This window comes from Meleagris gallopavo, chromosome 14 (genome assembly GCF_905368555.1).
Source record: "Meleagris gallopavo chromosome 14, MGAL_WU_HG_1.1, whole genome shotgun sequence".
NCBI classification, from domain to species: Eukaryota; Metazoa; Chordata; class Aves; order Galliformes; family Phasianidae; genus Meleagris; species Meleagris gallopavo.
This window is the reverse complement of record NC_139417.1, coordinates 5,607,671-5,626,905: the sequence shown is the minus strand read 5'-3', so window position 1 is coordinate 5,626,905 and position 19,235 is coordinate 5,607,671. Positions and strand designations below refer to the sequence as shown.

The 19,235-nt window shown below is 43.8% G+C and overlaps 1 protein-coding gene and 1 long non-coding RNA gene across 4 annotated transcripts in view; one reads left to right on the top strand and one right to left on the bottom strand.

The window, feature by feature from the left end:
- The window catches only part of FBLN2 (fibulin 2), a 97,012-nt gene that overhangs the window by 62,373 nt on the left and 15,404 nt on the right, over nt 1-19,235 (bottom strand). For 2 of the 3 annotated variants that reach the window (XM_085235724.1, XM_010718454.4), the window contains exon 2: nt 7,311-8,776. In XM_085235724.1, coding sequence (XP_085091850.1) covers nt 7,311-8,649 — 1,339 coding nt within the window. In that variant the 5' untranslated portion in view covers nt 8,650-8,776. Of the gene's footprint in view, nt 1-7,310; nt 8,777-13,898; nt 14,209-19,235 lie in introns of those variants that run through there. The other variant, XM_010718455.4, reaches the window with a different exon arrangement.
- LOC146543401 (uncharacterized) lies at nt 1,495-7,641 on the top strand. Its single transcript, XR_014886346.1, has 2 exons — nt 1,495-1,812; nt 5,075-7,641. It is a non-coding gene; the product is annotated as an uncharacterized LOC146543401 (long non-coding RNA).

The window sequence follows — 19,235 nt, the reverse complement described above, 5'->3', positions numbered from 1 at the left end:
GCTATACTCTGTGTCAATACCTCAGTGATTGATTATAACACCACAAACACTACTCCAAATAAGTCTCATTTTAATTCTGTTTCTTAATAGACGTACTCTCACATACATACTATAAAGAGCAGGTGCCATCATCTGAGATACCCAAGAGCCCAGGGGTCTTGTGTTTTCAAGAGCTTAATTGTGGCTAAAAGTGGCACAAGACGACCCCTATCTCAATTCCACAGTTTGTCTCCAGCACATTTTAATTTCATAATTGAGATCAAATGTTCTTGCAAACCACAGATGAAACTGACTTTTCACAAAAGATAGACGATGTTTACCTCTACAAAATAGGTACAGAGAGTGGGTTTCCAAAGATATTTTGATGCCCGGGGATTTTAGGTGATAACATGTCATAATAAGTTAGATGCTCAACTTCATTCACATTTATTATTTCAACATATTGGATTTAAACTGTCCTGGTACCCAAATCCCATGAAGTTAAAGGATGTATGAGAATACCTGCCTGTGTCCCCTGTCACTGTGGAAAACCTGTCCCAGGCAAACACTGCCTTTTGAGTTTAACCAGGGCCAGCAGTGAGGCATGCACTTCCTGCTGGAAGCCAAAGTTTCATCCCATTCCACTCTTTCTTCGAACAGTCTTTGCAGTTGCCCTTGGTGCCAGCACTTAGCACAGTGCATTCCCTTGTAAGAAAAAGTGCTCCAGCCAGCTGAATGAGTAATAAATAGTAGTTGTGCTTCAGGGAGAAAAGCACAGTGTATAAAACTTGTGTCAGTGGATGAAAATCTGACCAATCCACATCATTGCACCAAGTTCTGAGAAAAACATTCTGCTCTTCAGGCAAGATTAGCAAGACCTGAAGGAACGTACAAGTTCATCCCACCTTGTATCACACATTGTAGCTGCCAGCCATTGCCCCCAGGAGTTCGGAATCTTACTCATAAGATCACACTGAAGTGAGCAGCTGCTCTGTTCAACTTTGTGGAGAACAGAAGAAAACAGAGACCCATCTTCTCCAACAGCTCGACTTGCAAGGAGCTCGTGACCTTTGATAGGTATCTCCATTCTATTAAAGGGACACATGCTGACTGGAACAAGGTCTGTGGTGACAAAGGCTTGGGCTGAGGCTCACAAAGGGGATTCTTGCGGGGAAAAAAAAAAGCAAAAAAAGCAAAAAGAAGAATGCACTAAACTCAGAGCTTTGTGGATCATGTGGAACCTTGCCAGTTGGAAAGCCAGCAACAGCCTGACCTGCAGCAGCTCCCAAAACACACACAGGCGAGCAGCAGTCATGCAGCAACTTGTCCAGGGAAATCAACTAGGCACAAACACAAAAACATCAACACTGACCTAGAAAGTGCGCCCCTGGCTAGGGCAAGTCTGGATACTCACAATTCAGCTGCTGCTGACATGCCCAGGCTGGTACGTTAGGTCAGCTCCTGGTTTGTGCTCAAATTCCTCAAGAGGAACCGTTCAGAGCACTTCACATGAGCTCAGTGGTGCATCCACTGAAAGCAGGAGCTCAGTCACATGTGGCAGAGCAGCACCTGGAGATTTGATACCTTTGGCTACTGCTTATTTCAAAGTCTGCAAACAAATAGTGTGAATGCTCTCCTTTACGTGGCTGGGGCAGGGTTTGGTTTCCCCTCGTGTGCTGCATTCACAGCCCTGTGCCATAAGCAGTGTCCAGTGCACACCAGCCTGAAGTTACTGCTCTCATTAACATAGGAAGTAGCAAGAGATAAGCAAGGGGAGAGGACTAAGAAGAGAAGCCCCTGATACACAGTAGCATCCAGATACCACCTGGTAAGGTAGGAATGACATTTTGGGCAGAACATCATCATCTATTTTGTGGTTCTCTCTTCAAATGCTTCTCTATTTTATTGTATTTTCATCCCTCTCTTTCTGTAAGTACTCTCGCCTGCCTTACACTCATTCAAGCCATCTTCTTCCATTATCCCTCTCAAAGCTGTGCCTACCCAAGAGACAGCTGAACACTCGCCTGGGGCTGTAGCTCAGCCCAATTCATACTGCTGGCCTGAAGGCTTTTTCTCCCTACATCCCACTCTCCCCAGGTTTATTTTTATTCTGCAGTTATCTTAGTTTGAGGTCTCAGAGCTGATTTCTTCCTGCTGCAGAGAGAGCTGGGACCAAGTATATAATACAGATTTAAGCCTGAGGTAAAAAACAACTAAACATGAATGAACACATCACCTAATATTTAAAAAACACAAAGTAATTGCAGTTTGAGATTGTGTTTCCAAAGCTTCACTCTCAGCATTTCCCACCCTCTGTGCCTTTTACAGCAGCAGCAGGATGAAGGGCTGAAGAGTTGGTGTGCTCAGGGAAGCCCTCAGTGCAGGCGTGCTCCACGGATCTCGTTTCCCAAATGTCCTCAGTTACTAAAGGCGAGGTCTTTCTTCATAAGCCTCAGTCCCTGAGCAAACACACAGTAGATGCGATGGCTGAAAACCTGCCTACGTCCTCAGGTGTTGCACAAGAGCCTCCCACTGCCTCCTTCTGATAAGGATTCACTTGCAATGAGTGCTATTTTCCAATCCACTGATCTTGTCTCACGAATTTACTTCAGTTGGAGAGCAATTATCCTTATCTCTGAAAATGACCATGATAAACTCATCCACAACTGGTGATTTTTTTTAAGTGGAAAAATACCTCTATTCTGAAACACAATAGTTCCAGCTAGACACAAATTGTTATTCAGGCTGCCAAAAGCAGAACGCAAATCGTAAAACATTCACAACGAGGCTGCTCGCTACCTGAGCTACATTTATCCAAGGAACAGCACTGCTCTGGCAGTGCATGGGGAAATGGAAACAAGTAGGAAAAAAATAATAAAAACTTGACAGTAAGATCTTTAAATATGTTTTATTAAGCCCTTCCCTGTTCAGGGCATTTTTATTATGAGGAAATAGGAAATACAGAAATTAAAATTCCCTCTGTTGCTCCTGCAGTAAATGACAGGATAAGATCAATGTTTGGGAAGAGACTGTATAAAGACTATAGTCTCAATCAATCTCATCCTTTCCCTTGGTAACAGTATTTAATTTACACTTTCTCAGCTGAGTAATTACCTCTACTTTACGCTTACTATTCCTTTAGGAGTGGATTAATTAGCATTTGCCACAGCAGCTTCAATAGGTCTGCATGTGGCTGGAGAACTCTTCAGCGTACAAATGGGATCTACGACAAGTGCACTCAGTTTGAAGACAGAAGTGTTTCCACAGCAGAGTGGTGCGAGCTGGCACAGAGCACAGGATGGTGAACCCCTGTGCAGCAACAGCCACCAGCCCTGCTGGGGCAGGTATCATCTGCTGGGCTCAGCTCCCCAGAGCCACCAGAGTCCCATTGGGCCTTCTGCAGGGCCACTGGGGGTGACCACAGCAGTGCCCACTCCCTCCCTTGGGGCTGTGAGTGCTGGGCTGCCGTAGGGAGCCATGGGGCCCAACCCCATGTAGCACCCAGGTAATCAGCAAAACTGCTGCACAAGGAAAGCTCAGAGCAGCTTTCCAGTATCTAGAGGGGGGCTGTAAGAAAGATGGGGACGGACTCTTTAGCAGGGTTTGCTGTGACAGGGCAAGGGGAAATGGTTTCAAACTAAAGGAGGGGAGATTTAGATTGGATATAGGGAAGAAGCTTTTTTACACTAAGGGTGGTAAGGCATTGGCACAGATTGCTCAGAGAGGCAATGGTGCCCCGACCCTGGAGACATTCAAGGTCAGGATGGAGCAGGTTCTGAGCACCTGATGGGACTGTAGGTGTCCCTGTTCAGTGCAGTGGACTAGATGGCCTTTAAGAGTCCCTTCCAACTCAAACGATTCTATGATTCTAAAACAGTAGTGAGGAAGAAATCCTGAAAGAAACGGCAGTTTGCTGGAGAACATGAGTGAAAATGCTAAATAGATAGCTTTGGCTGGAGGTTGTGAAACACAGTGCTATAGCACATCTCATTGTACACACCTGTGTCTGACAGCAGCATGCAGACAGATTTGGCCCAGCCCAGACCTCACAGCCTCCAGCTGACATACAAATGGACAGTGAAGCACAAAAGGAGAATGTGGATCAAAAGGCAAAATTAATCCAAGCACCTACTCCATGTTGTTTCTATCATAAGATTGCATAAGATGCAGCAGAGACTTGGGAGATGAAAGCTCAGCTACATATAATATTGGAGTGAGATACATAAAATATTAGTCACAAAGCCAAGTGATTAACCAGAGGCACCAGGGATTCAACCACTGAGATCTGATGCCAGGACACAGCTAATAGGAAGGGAAAAAAAATGCAATAGCCATCTACCCTAGGATGAATTTTTAGTGGCAGCAAATGTTTCTGTGAAGACCCTTATACTTCTCTAAGCTCCAGGGAGAAAGAAATACTAAAATAAATTACACAGTATGTAGAAAGTCCCCAGAGACACAAAAAATATGTATCACTTGGGGACTTGGGAACCCAAATAAACACAAGGGAAAAAAAGCAATTAAGATGAAATTTTAATAAGTGTACTGAAGATTTCAAGGAAGGACAACCTAAAATAAAGCAAGTCCACCCCCACACACAGACTGATGAGAAAAGCAGGAGAAGTCAGTTAAGTGCAAAAAGAACCCAAGCAATCTCCTAGACCAGCCTGCTTTTCAGGGCAGCCAATGCTGGGCACACACAACCTGGGGGCTCCCACATCCCCATGCAGCCATGCTGGAGAAGATCCTCCCCAGAGCTACAGGCAGTGGGGCTGGCTCACATTGCAGCCCAGAGAGCTGGGCCTACCCACATGCCTTGTAGGGCTGCCTGTGTGCAGCCTCCAGGGGGAAGCTGAATGCAGCTGGAGGTGTGGCAACACTTTGTTATGACAGCAGCAGCCCTGCTGGGGAACAGCAACATGGCCATGCAGGTTTTAAAGATGAAAGGAAAAGGTATTTGGCAATTCGAGCAGATTACACCACTTCGTAGTTAGAAATAACATGCTCAGAATTTATGCTTTCATTCTACGTCTGCAGGCAGAATTAATCTTCCTTTCAAGGCTGACTAATGTCTTCACTTGCCCTCTATCACCAGCTCAGGAATCACCAAAGAGACAGAAGATGTATGTGTTTTATTACATGGAACATATGGATCTGCTCACATGAGTCACAACCACATCAATTAAAAGAACACCGCCACCACAAGTGAAAATCCAGCAGTCCCTAGGCATGAGCACTGCAACTAGTCAGGTTCAGAGAGACTTCTGGTTTTGGGAAACGTTCTGCAGCTCCCTCACAGCACACGGGCATCACTTTTTGTTGCTATCCAGCAAGAACCTCAGCTAGTCCTGTGCCAGCCAAGCAGTTCCCATGGATGACAGATTGAAAGCATCCTAAGGAGACTCCAGACTGTGGCAGCTAGTTCTATAGAAGAGCTCTTTCACCCCAAAAGCCTTTCTTAAACTCTATTACTGAACATTTAGGAATGTTTCACCAATGTCTCATTTTTGAGAGCGGAAAAAAAACAAAACAAAACAAAACAATTTAAGTAGACTGGATTAAAATATCATGATAAGATAGGTTCTTGTTCACTGTTACTAACTCAGACCTATGTGTAACACAGCCTTGATGCACAACTCAGAAGAGATGTTGCAGTAGGCTGCAAGAAATGAGGGAAGAGCTGTAAGCATAGCCTAGCAGTGTAAACCTGAGCACAGGTGAACTCAGTGCACAATCTAGGCACCTACTTTTCACCACTCACATTTCACAGAGCAGACACAGGTGTTATTCTCTTATTCAGGTTAGACAAACTGGAAGGTTGGAACCAGTTTACCCCTTGGATCATCAGTCAGCCAGGCCTAGGAGATTCATCTTTCACAGAACAAATGTATCTAGATGTGAAATGAAATAGGCATCTATGAAGAGAAGGTAGCACAGAGGTAAGGCTTGAAGCACATAAACTATCCATCACATCACATTTGACAGCCTCCATCTGTTAATGACATCCCTCTGCATGGTATGTGTGTTCAGCCAATGTTTTCTCATTTCAAGGCACTGGGTTCAAGCTGCCTCCTTGGAAGCTGCCTGGCTTACAGCTGTAATGCAGTAAAGTTCTGCAGGTAGAACTGATTTGTAGAGCATTGTTCTGGTGAAGTCAAGACATCAAGGTCTGACTCGGATTATGGCTGCTATCACGACTATGAAGTCAACATTTACAATAAAAACACACGTGAAAGAGAAAGAAGGGGCTATCACCTCCATGCATGGACCTCATACCCCTTTTATTCAGTAAACAAGGCAAGCTGCTTACAGGGGGACCTAGAGCCTCGGTTCTTTCTCAAACCTACCACCTCCTATCTCCCTTAAACTTCTTGAGTAGATGGACTAACATGTAGAAGGGCTACCTAGGTAACCCAGGAAGAAATATCACAGCCTAGGGAGTAATCAGTATTCTCAACTCAGACTGCAAGTATTATACATTTGAGTTCTCATGAGAACATTTTGTGCCACATCTTGAAAATGGAGATATTACTCTTGATTTGATGAAAAATGAATTGAAAATATGAGCTGTATACGTGCTAATTTATAGCGATGAAGTTTGCATTCATTACTGTAATGAGCACTGCATAAAGCATATAATCAACATTCACTGAAGATGTCAAGAGGAATCCAGAGGCAGAGAGGAAATGCATACACTTGCCACAGTTGATCATAAACATCATCAACTTCCAGCCCCCAAAAAAACCCAAAGCATGAGGCAGTCCTTTCTCTGTACTAGTCCTCAGTGGTGTTCGAATGTATCTACCAAGTTCTTCTACTAATGAGCTTAGACAGCCTTTCAGCCATAGGATAAATATTACAACAAGTGCTGTAAATGTTTGTCTAGGATGCACAGTGTCCTAGAAGCATAACCATCTCACTCCTTCCTCTAGTAAAAGATGAAAGCTACAAATTCGATTATATTCAGCTGGTAACTGGAGAATCCAAACAGATAAATAATTAAATCCAATTTCTTTCCTGTACAGTAAAACATTTCTCTGACCTTGCATTAGAAATGAAGAAGAGAAAATAATAAAAGGAAAAATCATTATCTGAAATAAAGTTAAAACACAAGAAAAAACCATCCACAGTCTGCGAAATCAAAATAAGGCAAGCAACAATGAAACGGTAGCTGTGGAGTCATATGAAAGACAAACCACCTTTGGAAAGAGCTAAAAGAAGGTAACTGGAGATTTGCTTGACTTCCTATTTGTGTGGAGTGAAAATAAGGAAAGAGAAATGCCACTGCAAGTAAATGTTACATAGACATCTACACTGGAAATAGTTCTTACCTTCTGGTAATCTGGGGTTAGCGTGAATAGAGTTGGGGTCCCCATCTTCCTCAGGATGGTAACGATAAAGTGTCTGTGACTGCTTTTGGGATGACTGACTACGGTCTTCCTTTAGAGCAACAGGGGGAGAGGTTGTTGCACTGAACTTTACCTTGGGAAAGGCATTTTCCTCATGTGTTTCGTGGGAAGATTTTGCTGAACTTGGCTCTGTTAAATTCACCTCTTTCAAGTCTAGATGAATACTGTTCCCCGGGTCTTCTTTTCTGGCGTGCTTTTTCATTTTAGAATGGGGTGCTCTTTCGTGCTCATTCCTTTCCTTGTCCCCCTGCTTCCCCTTTTGTCTCCTGTCCAGTTTCCCCAGCTGTTTGGGTGTCTCAGTTGTGGCTGTGGTGTGCTCTAGAGGAGCAATGGTTGTTACTGGGGCTTCCTTATGCGTTGTTTGCTGGGGGGGTGCTGCAGTGGTGCTGGGCACCCTCTTTTGCTCAGTTCTTTCTGTGGCACTGCGAAATTCAGAGAGGAGCTTCGGTGCTGCTGTGGTGAGCGGAGTGGTTGTTTCCTCAGCATATGTATCAGCCACAGCTGAACTTGAAGGAGCAATGCTGGCTGGTAGGTAGTCGTAATCCTCGCTTTGCTCCTGGCTGATGCTCTCTTGCTCAAAATGGGAAGAATAGCTCCTGTATTTTTTTGGAGATTCCACCTGGGTGTTGTCTCCTTCCGGTGCCTCCTGGTCGTAGCTGTACGGATCGTCGTAGTGCCTCTCTGGTTCATTGTCTTCAGTATCCATGGGACTCACGGTGTTTAAGGCGAACGTGTTACAATCAGGAAGCTGGTAGCACATCAGCTCACCGCCAGCATTTGGACAATGGCAGACCTTGCACGGGGGCATGTGAAAGGTGTGTCCTGCTACGTATTTCTGCCCCTCGTGGAGGCAGCCTATTCTTCCACACTGAGGGCACCCGTCCGCTGGCACCACTGCATCAATGCAGTTTGGGGGCAACTCTGGGCACAGCATGAACTGGCAGCTGATCTTACCCCCTCCCTTGGGGCACGAACATTCAGTGCTTCCAAAGTCCACGAAGTAAGACTGCCCTTCAGGTACTTTGCCATTGACGAAGCCCACGTTGACACAGTCATAGTACTGGTAGCCTTCACACGTGCAGCCGTGCTGCAGACACGTGGCACAGCACTCACCGGGCTCCAGCACATCGTCGATGCAGTTGTCCAGGGGCTGGCACTCCACACCCGTGCAGTCCCTCTGTGCGTGGGAAACGCCGCTCCACAGCAGCATGAAGAAGGCAGCATTCAGACAGCTCCGCTGCCAGCTCTGGTGCCTATCCATAGTCTTCCCAAAAACACAGCTCCAGTCCAAAGGTACACTTTTAAGCGTTGCTGGTTTCTTTTCTAGAAGGCTGTATATTCAGCTCCAATTCTGCAGCGTTTTCCCGAGTTACCTTTCCTCATAGACCCTAGAATTATGAAAGAAAACTCTGTTAAAGACTACACTCAGCACATATCCTGTTAAACATTAGAGGTCTTTAAAAGTTGGGACGAAATCCAACATCTGGAAATCTAAGTATGAAATTAATCATGAAGTCTTCCAAGCATTGTAGGCACTGAGTTTGGAGTTACAAGCTCTTCTCCCTCCCCTCCCCCCCGCTGCTCCAATGCCTATTTCTAAAAAGAAAAAAGGCTTTTACTATTCTATTTTTATTCTGCTCAGAATATATATGCATATTAAAATAAAAATAAGGTCTGTATACTTCCTGTCCTTTTGTTAAATTATTCTTTCTAGGAAAAAAAAAAAAAGATTTTTTTTGGCAGATAATAAACAAATAGACAGTTGCTCCTCTGTAGATGCAAATATAAGATATTTAATCTTTCTGTTTTAATTACAAAGATCCAAATCTTAAGGATCTTTCATGGCCAAAACTCAGCCTGATAATTTGTCTGTTAACACATGTGAACTCGAAATAACAGGAGTTTTGTTCTGCCTCTTTCCTCCATTTAGCAATCATTTGCACTTCAGTTGTCAGCATTAACAGTTATTTTCTTGCCCCAGCGGTGCTAAAATAGAACTTTGTACACTGCTGTTACCGAGTGGTTAAACATCATATTAGCTATCCTGTAATACACAGTAGAGGCCGGATCCTCAGCTCAGAAGTTGGCTCAGCTCCACAGCAGGCCTGCAGTGCATGGGGGATTGATTGCATACACTGGAGTTACAACCAATGCACAACCAACAGGCGTTCACTCCAGTTCAGGATACGCCACCAGTGGGAACCGCTTTTCTTTTTGACAGCACGACTGTTCCTTTATACAGAACTACTACACTGTGAATAGAATGGCTATTTAAAAATCAAATGAATTGGCATGATAAAACTTTGCTAAAATGGGTTGAGGAAAAGAAAGTTGTTGTTATTTAATCATTCAATCCTTTGACCATGGAAAAGTCCAAGGAAATAATCTGTTGGCCTTTACATCAAAAGCATGCTCAAAATGCTATACTACTAGCATGGAAAAGTAGATAAAACAGAAAAAAAAGTTTGTGTATAAGATTCTATAGAATTTACAATCTGATTATTTTTCCAGAACCCCTCCCAAAAAAAAAGAAGAAAAAAAAAGACCCTAGAACTTTTATCTAGCGGGTTAAATGTAGACACATCACCAAGAACAATAAACCACACACGCAACAGGAATCCTGCCAGAAAATCCATTCAGAAAGATTACTTCTCCCATTCAAACCAGGCTTCCAACAAGTCTGCTTAGGCACTGCTGGAAAGCAGCCAGGCCGTGGGAAAAGCGTGCCTGTTCTGATAAGATATGGACAAACTGTGCTGAGAATTTCCACAGCTCCGTCCTGGAATCTGAATTACTTCAGTACATCATACAGAGATACAGTTCTTATAAATGAAAGGTTTTTACTACTATTTGAATCTATTAGTTCAGCATGCTAACAGACACCAACAATGAGAAATAAAAGCTTCAGAATGTATGCTAATGGCTTGGAAGAAGCTCACTTTTTCAGAACTGCTCCCAGAAGTAGGATATGTTGTCCAAGGGAGAATTTTGCAATAGGTGGTGCTAAAATTAATTTTTCAGGATGCAGTGTGGGAATTAATAATTTATCCTACTTCCAGCAGCTTCTGCGGGTAATCCAAGTGTGCAATTATTACCTTGCTTTAGCCAGGGAACAAAGAATGGAAGGACAGTTAAAAATAAGCTCCCTCAGTAAGGTCCCCACAGCAGCATTTTGTCATCGTTCCCTCCCATCAATACCTCCTGGTGTTAACGTTTGGTACATGGAAGTCAGTTCTGTTCCTGTGGGATCACTGCTGGCACAGCTGTGCCCAGCCCTGCCTGCTGCTCCTCTCCCATCCCAGTTCTTCCCAGGTGCTTTGGGTGTCACAGCCCCGCATTTGGCTATGCATGCAGGCAGGGCACTGGTTGCCCACAGCTTGTATGCAACATCCACTTTTTACATCCGAACAGCAACTGTTCACACTCTGAAAAAGAAACTCCAAACAAGAAACCCCCAAATTAGCTCCTGTCTTGAGGTAAGAAGCACAAAGCCATTGATCCAGCCTGCCCAGAAGCTCAAGCACTGCTGAAGATTTACCAAGATAAACCTAGGAATAGTAGATTGTTTCCCCTCTGCATTCTTCCCATCACCTCACAAATACAGTCCCATTTTCCTGAAGGATGTCCCTGACTGCCCTACCTGGTCCAGCTTTTCTTCTGTTATTTCCTTGCTCCCTTTCCTCTCACTCGCGCAGAGGGCTGGAATGCTCAGGGCCATGACGAGCACCATCTCTGCTCCCTACCTTCCATACTTGCTGCTCAATGCCTTGCTCAGTTCCTGAGATACCCTGTATCCTTTCTTGTTTGATACCCTGAATATTCAGTTTTCAAGCTACCAACCTCAAACTGATAAGGTCCAAATCCTTACAAAGCCTTTTTCTGTTGATAACATCACAATTTTCCTTATCCTCAAGCTCATTTTCTTTCATCAGAGACTTCTTGTTTCTGACTCCAACAAAAGCATCTCTTTTTATTCCTTTAAAGCACTGCATTTTCCCTGTACTTTCTCCATCTGTTCCCCACACCCATGGCTCCCCTCCGTGAACCCATAAACTTGCATATCATAGAAACAGCCTCAATGTCAGGCACAGAGAAGAAAAATTGGAGTGAAGCAGGCAGACACAGCTGTTGAGCACCACTGAGAAAATGCTCCCACCTGAGCTAGAGAGCCCTGCCCAACCCACACAGCAGATGTGGGACAGCCTCGTGATCCTTGCTGCTGGAAGGGGCTCTGGGGACAGCAGCTAATTACTAGCTAACAGCATCAAAAGCTAGAGCTGTGAAATTGTAGTATCATACAATGATTCCTCAGCTTCTTTCCACACGATACCTAGGAAAGGCAAAGCAATACACTTCATAGCAGCTTTAAAGAAGTGAGATTTCAGATGAACATGAAGGACAAGCACATGTCTTCATGGAAAAGGAAATGAGAATGCCTCACGCTGCAGATGAAACCAATACCTGTGCACCATGACCTCAAAGGCTAACATCAGAACTGCAACTAGTACTTTTATTCAATCTGGGGACAGAAAGTTACAAGTGCTGAGATTTCTGCAAAACAATATACTCAGAAAGTGATTTTCTTGAATCAAAGTCATAACATAAAGTCAAAATGAAGAATGTTAGCTTGATTAAAACTGTTTGGTATTACTTGAAAACATTGATGAAACCAATGTGTTCCACACAACATCCAGACATTTCAAATGTGCAACATCTTTAAATTATGAGGAGTACTTTACTGGGAGATTTTTTTCCAGATGGTTTCAGTTCAGTGCTAAACCATAAGGCTTATTGGAGGTAAGCAGAGGTGACAAGAGGTGCTTTGCTTCAAAGCCTTCACAGGAACACGATCTTTCCTTGTGAAGGTTGTTCCTGAGACAGCAGGCCAATTGCAGAAGGTGTGCATGTGTGAAAGAGATACTGCAGGATCAAGAGCATTCTTTCAAACGTTCATGGGGAAAAAAAAAAAAAAAAAAAAAAAAGACAGAAGTTTATAAACAAAAAGCAATGAGAAGAATAAATCCAGCCCACTGCAGAGAACACCTGCATGAGATCCCACTGATGTCCAGCTTTGAAGAAGCATCTGTGACTTAGCCAGTCATAGAGCTATGCAAACAGTGTACGCGGAATTATTGTTCTCTCTATCCTACCTCTGTGTTCCTCACTAAATGGCTCTTTGCTGGAATAGTAAAACCAGCTGTAATGTTCTGCTATGTATTTTCTCCTTTTGAGCATGGAGATGCAACCAAATGAGGGCAGAAAGTGGCAGACAACTGAACGACCTGTCCTGCGCTGTGCCAGGGAGCACAGACCCTGCAGGGAAGAGCTGTGAGTGAGCTGCTCTGTTTGTCTGTCCATCTATACAGCCAGGTCTCATCATATAAAGAAGGAAGCCCACATGTGTGCTAATATGGTTAGATAGCAAGAAGGGAATGCAGTGGCACTCATCACCTGTGCACAAATCAAGACAGCAATGCTATCAAGGATTCTCCTGGTCTCCTGGTGCTACCCAGTACAATTTGGCTCAAGTTGCACAAAGCCGTGACCAAAGAACCCCATTGTCTGATGCTGAATCTTGTCTATCACATTGGTAAGAGCATTGCAATAGGTACAGTAGAGGCTGAAGCACAAATGCACACCCATATCGTACATACAACAAGGCATTTTCTTGTGTATTTAGCACCTCTCCCCAGCCAGACCTCGCTGCTCTGCTGCAGCTGCCAGCAGCTCTTAAATGGCTGCAGTCATAGCTTAGACTATGAGTGGAAGAAGGGAGGGGATGGAAGGAAGTATCAATTTTAAAACAATCCCTTTAAAATGCAGGAGAAAAATGGAAATTTGTGAGAGGTTTTTCTTTTATGAAAAACAGAAAAATGCTAAGCCCAGTAACTCCTGGCTGGGCTCTGCCAGCCCATGGATTAAACCTTCCTTTCACACCCTTTCAATCCGGAAACTTGTGATCTCACCAGGCACTGGAAGTGATTGCTGCTGGCTGCTCCCAGCCCATCTTGCTAGCAGAGGTAACTACAGTGCTATTCACCACATGGATGAATGAAAAGCAAAGATTTCCTTTACTGCTCTTATGCAACATACAGTGTGCAGAGCCATTCCCTTCTGCCTAATTAATGAAACCTGAGATGAGCTGGAGCCAACCTCCTCATTTGGGGCAGCTGGGCTGGGTGAAAAGACAAGTATGATAAACCTCAGTGAAAATTCAATTTGAAGGAGCTGCCCTTTTCTTATTGAAAGTAAAGCACAAGATACTTAGTCACTTCAGAGTTGTCAAGGCTCCAGTTCTTGGCAAAAATCAGACAGTTTTCAAGAGTCATAGCTTTTGCAGGTGGTTTTCCTTAGCTTTATTTTCAATAAGAAATAAGTTACTGTAAACCTCCTTTTCATGGAAAAGCTTAAAAAATGGACATTTGGGAGCCCAGAGGATCGTTACTTAGTTCAACAGAGAACTCAAGTGTGGGACAAACAGGGAGTGAGCAGCACAAAATCATAACTCACGTGGATTCCTGAGAGCGGTTCCGACAAGACCTCCCTGCCCAGCACAGGCGCCCTGCAGAGATGCTCCTGATGCTCTCCAGGACGTTGCCCGTGCTCAAATCCAAACAGGAACCCAACACGCCAGAGTAATGGAAAAGTATCGCCCAAGGTATTTCAGCTGAAGCAGCCAAGCGTTAGGAATAGTGACCAGGCAGCTCTGGGACATATTCCTCCAGAATGTGTAGCTTTCAAATCCATTTTTGAAGAACTGGAGACTAAAGGCAGCCCTTGTTCCAAGTGAATGACGGGACAAAGCTGTGGAAGGGAGAGTCATGTCTTGGGTGTAGCGCTTCAATGCTCCCCCTTGCTCCAGCCCAGCCCAAAACAACAGGGCAGGTATTTGGCTCACTGAACAGCAAAATTCTATGTCATTGGGAGTCGCCACTGCAGTAGATCCAAAGTGACTCAGTGGGAGGATGGCAGCTGCATGAAGTGATAGAGAAACGACTCACATGGGGGAAAGGAGGGGAACGGCAACAGCATCCCGCCCAGCACACGTGGAGGAGCTGGTCCTCGTCCCAGCTCTGACACACTGGCAATGGATTGCTCAGCAAAGGGGCTGTGTGTGGACGGGGGGCTGGAGCAGCCAAAACACATGGAGTGTGCTGCTATGGCTGCAGAGAGCCTGCGCCACATGGAGGAGAGGATCATGGGTCCTGGAGCGGCCAGACAGGCAGAGACACGCAGGCTCTTAAGCCAGCCCTATCCACCATGTTTTTTAAACCTATTTCTCCACTGTGGGGCTGCAGGGCTTCCTAAAGCACGAGAGATCGAGTCTCTGTCAGACCAGTGAAGATTTGGTTTCCTTCAGGACAATGTAAATGCCATGTCTGTGCACAGGAGGCTCAGCATGCACTTGCAGCCAGACCAGGGCCATGCAGCTCTGCAGCAAAAGGAGCCTAAGTATTTATTTTTAGTGAAAATAAACGTGTTTAATATCAATATACTTTTTTTTTTTTTTAATTATTATAACATCACCAGGTCTCAGGTGACTGTATATGAACCCCCAGAACACAATTAAATAATCCATCTATTTCCATAGCAGCCAAAAAAGTCTGGGAACAGATTAAAGCAAAGCCAACAACAGCCATTCAAAAACATTTCCCAAGGCACAGCCAACAAAAACGTGTCAAAGCTCATAAGTTATGAACTAATTAGCACAGGGAGAGCTCTTCTGGCAGCGCTCAGGCAGAGTGTGTCCCTGGGTTCCCCAGCACCAGGAGCAGCCACACATGGAGACACAGCTCTGCCACTGGAGCATTACCAGCACTGCCTCAGTGCTCCAGGTTCAAGTTAGCATTGTAACTACTTTGTAGCTGCTTTGATGAAAGGAGGAAAGAAATTTTTAACATTTACCTAACAAGTGACACTCCTCAGTTTCCATTCATGAGAAAAAGTCCCTAGTTTTCACAGTACTCCCCATTATGGAGGACATTTTGGTGGAAGCCATAAGTAACCAAAGCAGAACTTGTGCCTGTGTTTGGTCTCATAACCTGGCTCCTCAAAAATAATCCTTTCAGGTCCTGAGATACACTTCTTCATTTCCCTGACCTTCTCCAGGTTAATCTAGCCCTCTTCTCTCTGCTTCCCAGCACTCACACATTTTCAGGGCTGCTGCTCATTATTACTAAAGAATCATTGATACATTATGGCTGGAAATGGACCACCAAGATCATCAAGTCCAACTGCCAACCCATCTCCACCATGCCCCTGTCACTCAGTGCCACATCTACACATTTTTTTTTAACACCTGTGGGGATGGTGCCTCTACCACCTCCCTGGGCAGCCCTTTCCATATCCTGGGAAAACCCAACTGCAATCTCAATAGCAGTAACATGCAAAATCTGAGCACCTTGTTTTCACACACATCTCCATCCCCTCTCACCATATCCAACAGCAGCATGTGATGCAACTTAGAACTTTCTTTAAGAGACAGATTCAAACTTTGGGTTTGTTTCCTTAATCCAGTCTTCTGCTCTGTGGGAGCCCAGCCAGCACTTTGAACGTCACAAGCCTTTGCAGTGAGAGTACAGACCTTTTATCTGGAACAGCCAAAATGTTTCCCCACCCTAAAACATAAATTAGTCAAAAGAAAACCTACTATTTAACCAACAGCAGTGTTTTTTCCACATGTACCAATTTGGAAATAATTAACAACTGTTTTCATTGAGGGAAGAGTGAAGGGAATGGCAACAATATTTTCTGCACTCTATCTGTAAGGCAGGACCTCTCACCAGCCTGAACTTTATCTTCAGAACTGAAGAATCTGGTTTGAAGCTCTCCAGAGTAACACAGAGGGGTTTACTTCATCTGCAAATTAATTTCAAATGAATGTCAAAACAAAATGTTAATACTATAATTTTGTAGTGTCTGTAGCGTAGCGTCGGTATGTGTTTTGGCCTTGTCATTGACATGATTAATAGTGAAACCCTATCTGCTGAGTTGAAAATAACCCTGATTGTAGAGTGAACATTTCACAGTCTCCTACTATTTGGGGTTCACAGTTTCTCCACATCTTCTATACAGAGTTCTGTCAACATACATCTTTTGGTCCGTAACACACACAGTTGCTGTCTGCAATCAGGATTTTTCTAGGAGAAGGCCATGCATGACATCTTCCAGACAAAATGCACAATGATTTTTTACATTGTACTGCAGTCCCCCAGAAGGGCCTGAAATCAAACCTTTTCCCTTTGTGACTCAACGGGATCCAAATCTGTCCCTCAAAGGAGCAAACAGGCTTTCAGTAACAACTGTAGCAACAAACCAACTCCTTTCATTAGCTACATTCTGCTCCACAGCTGAGAAAATACTCCTGCTCTCCCAGCTGCAAAACGCACCTAGCTGAGCCTCACAGCACACAAGGTGAACTTCTGCACACCCACTGTTCTGCCTGTGCTCCAGCTCTTAAATTAATAACGCTTAAGGACAGCACAGGAGGCCATCACTGGCTTTGTTCCATACAGAGAGGGCAATATCTGCCCTCTTACTCCGGATAAATGCTGTGGGAGAAAAACTGGGATAGGGAGTGGATGAAAAGCTAGCTCAAATTTACTCATTGAAAGCACACAGTTCGAGATCTTTGTCAGGTTTTGGAGGCATTACTCTTGAAGACTGCTGTCCTCTTCACCTTACATTTCAAGGAAATGTCTTTGTCTCGAGTCATTGAGATTACAGTAAATTTTCCCAGAATTCTTCATTTCCCACATCTTCACAACCCTGGAACAGCCCCGAGCACATTCTTACAGCTGGAATCACCCCAGATTTGCTAGTTCTGCTCCTGACGTTGATCCTGAGAGTTTGCTGCACTCTATTCTGAACAGAGAAGGGACAAGAATAAACAACACGAGAAAAAACAATTGTCCTCACCATCACTTCTATGTCTAAGGCTTACCAGGAGCGAGCCCAGGATGAACCACAAGCTCCACGACACAGCACATTGCACATATCCTTTGGTATGACAAAGATAAATGGGGTTTATTTCAGCACTCACAAACATACCATCTCTCCACCCACATATGAGACGATGGACTGCAGACAGAGCACATCTGTGGTGAATGCATGTACCACGAGCCATATTGCCTATCATAAAATTAATGAAGTCCAGAAAAAGAAACAACAATCAATCCTTCAGCAACAGTTTCCTATCATATGGTGACAAAATAAATCCCAAATCAGTTATTATATATGCACCAATTACATTCTTTTGCTAGAGAAAAAAAAAAATCATTGTAATGTAGGAAAAACTAGAACATTTGGTTAAAATGTTCTCACAGAAATGTTAATTACCACAGGCATTAAGCAAACGGAAATCAAAGTCTACCATTTGTTGAGTACTTTTCAAAGTTTTAATGCAAAAAATGTGCTTGAAAGAAACCTTCAATTTTTCCTCATGAATGAAAGCAAATCCCTGTAAATGAAGCCTACATCTATCATGCTGCTAATCAGTCAGCAGCCACAGATGTAATCCATCAAACTGTTCCTGTGCAAACTTTCCATAGAAGATAATGGAATTAATTTGTTTTGTTGGATATCAGGATGTGAAAAGATGCTCACTCTGTTCTATCATCTTGGAGTCCCTCATTCAGAGACAACAATAAAGCCATGCATAATTAACAGAAATTACTCTCACAATATCACCCATCTTCAACCCTGTGTTTATTCTTTGCTGATCCTCTAAGACCGTGAAGAGTTGCGTAAGAGAACTTGAAGACTGCTGTGTGACTCCTGGTTTTGGAAAGTAAACCACAGATACATGGGCTGAGCAAGAGGGAGGGGAAGTTTTGCTTCTCAGAGGGCAACAAATCCTCGAGGTGACACGACAAGCAGGTTTGGGGCCCAGGCACCCAACTCACATACAATGCTCGAGACCTCTTATGATATCTTCTGCAGCACACAGTGATGGGAAACAAACTGGATGTTGATGGATGTAGATGTCTACTTTCTACAGACACAGCAAACCAGCACCCTGCCAGAGGGGACTTGGGTGGGCAATGCCCTGAGCCTAATCCTCTGGTAGGTATCAAGGCCAGTAATACTGCCTCATTCACTGAAGATTAAGATCTAGAGAAGTGTTCTGGATGAAATAGCCTCATTAAAACTCGCTTACAACCAACCTGACAAAGAGTTAAAGCTTTTCAGGGGCTGCCATAAAATAAAAGCAAGGTACTTTGAAACTCGTGTAAGTAGAATATCAAGTATTATTTCAGCCTAAAAGGTGTCAACATGTAAACACATACACAAATAAATACACATATTTCTTGTACTCCCCTCACATGTGAGGATACTTTCCTGGAGAGATGAGCAGTGTTTTTTCAGCAAACTGTACAGAATTTCATGCAGACATACTCAGTCATCACAGATAATTTGTTCCGCATCTAAACACGTTTAGTCAATTTCTGCCCCTGGATACACATATTCAGTTCTTGTGTTCACAATGATTTGTGGTTCTGTACATTATTTATCCTACAGACCAGAACGACATTAGAAGAACAAGTGTTGTTTACTTTGTAAGTTATGAATTACATTTTCCATTACCACAGGAAGTTAGTATAGTTTGGTGTGCAAGTAAGCAACCCATAGACCTGAATATTTATCATCAACAAATACAAGTAAGCCCATTGTAACTTGCAACTAAGGGTAGGGTATTCAAAACTAAAAATTTTGGCAATCCAGAAATGCTGACACTGCAAAGCCTGGTTTTGTTCCAGTGAGGAACATGAGATATTTTAAAAGATATGTAACAACAAGGAGATTGGGCTTCGACTGCCACCCACAAGAAAACAGGTCTTATCACTG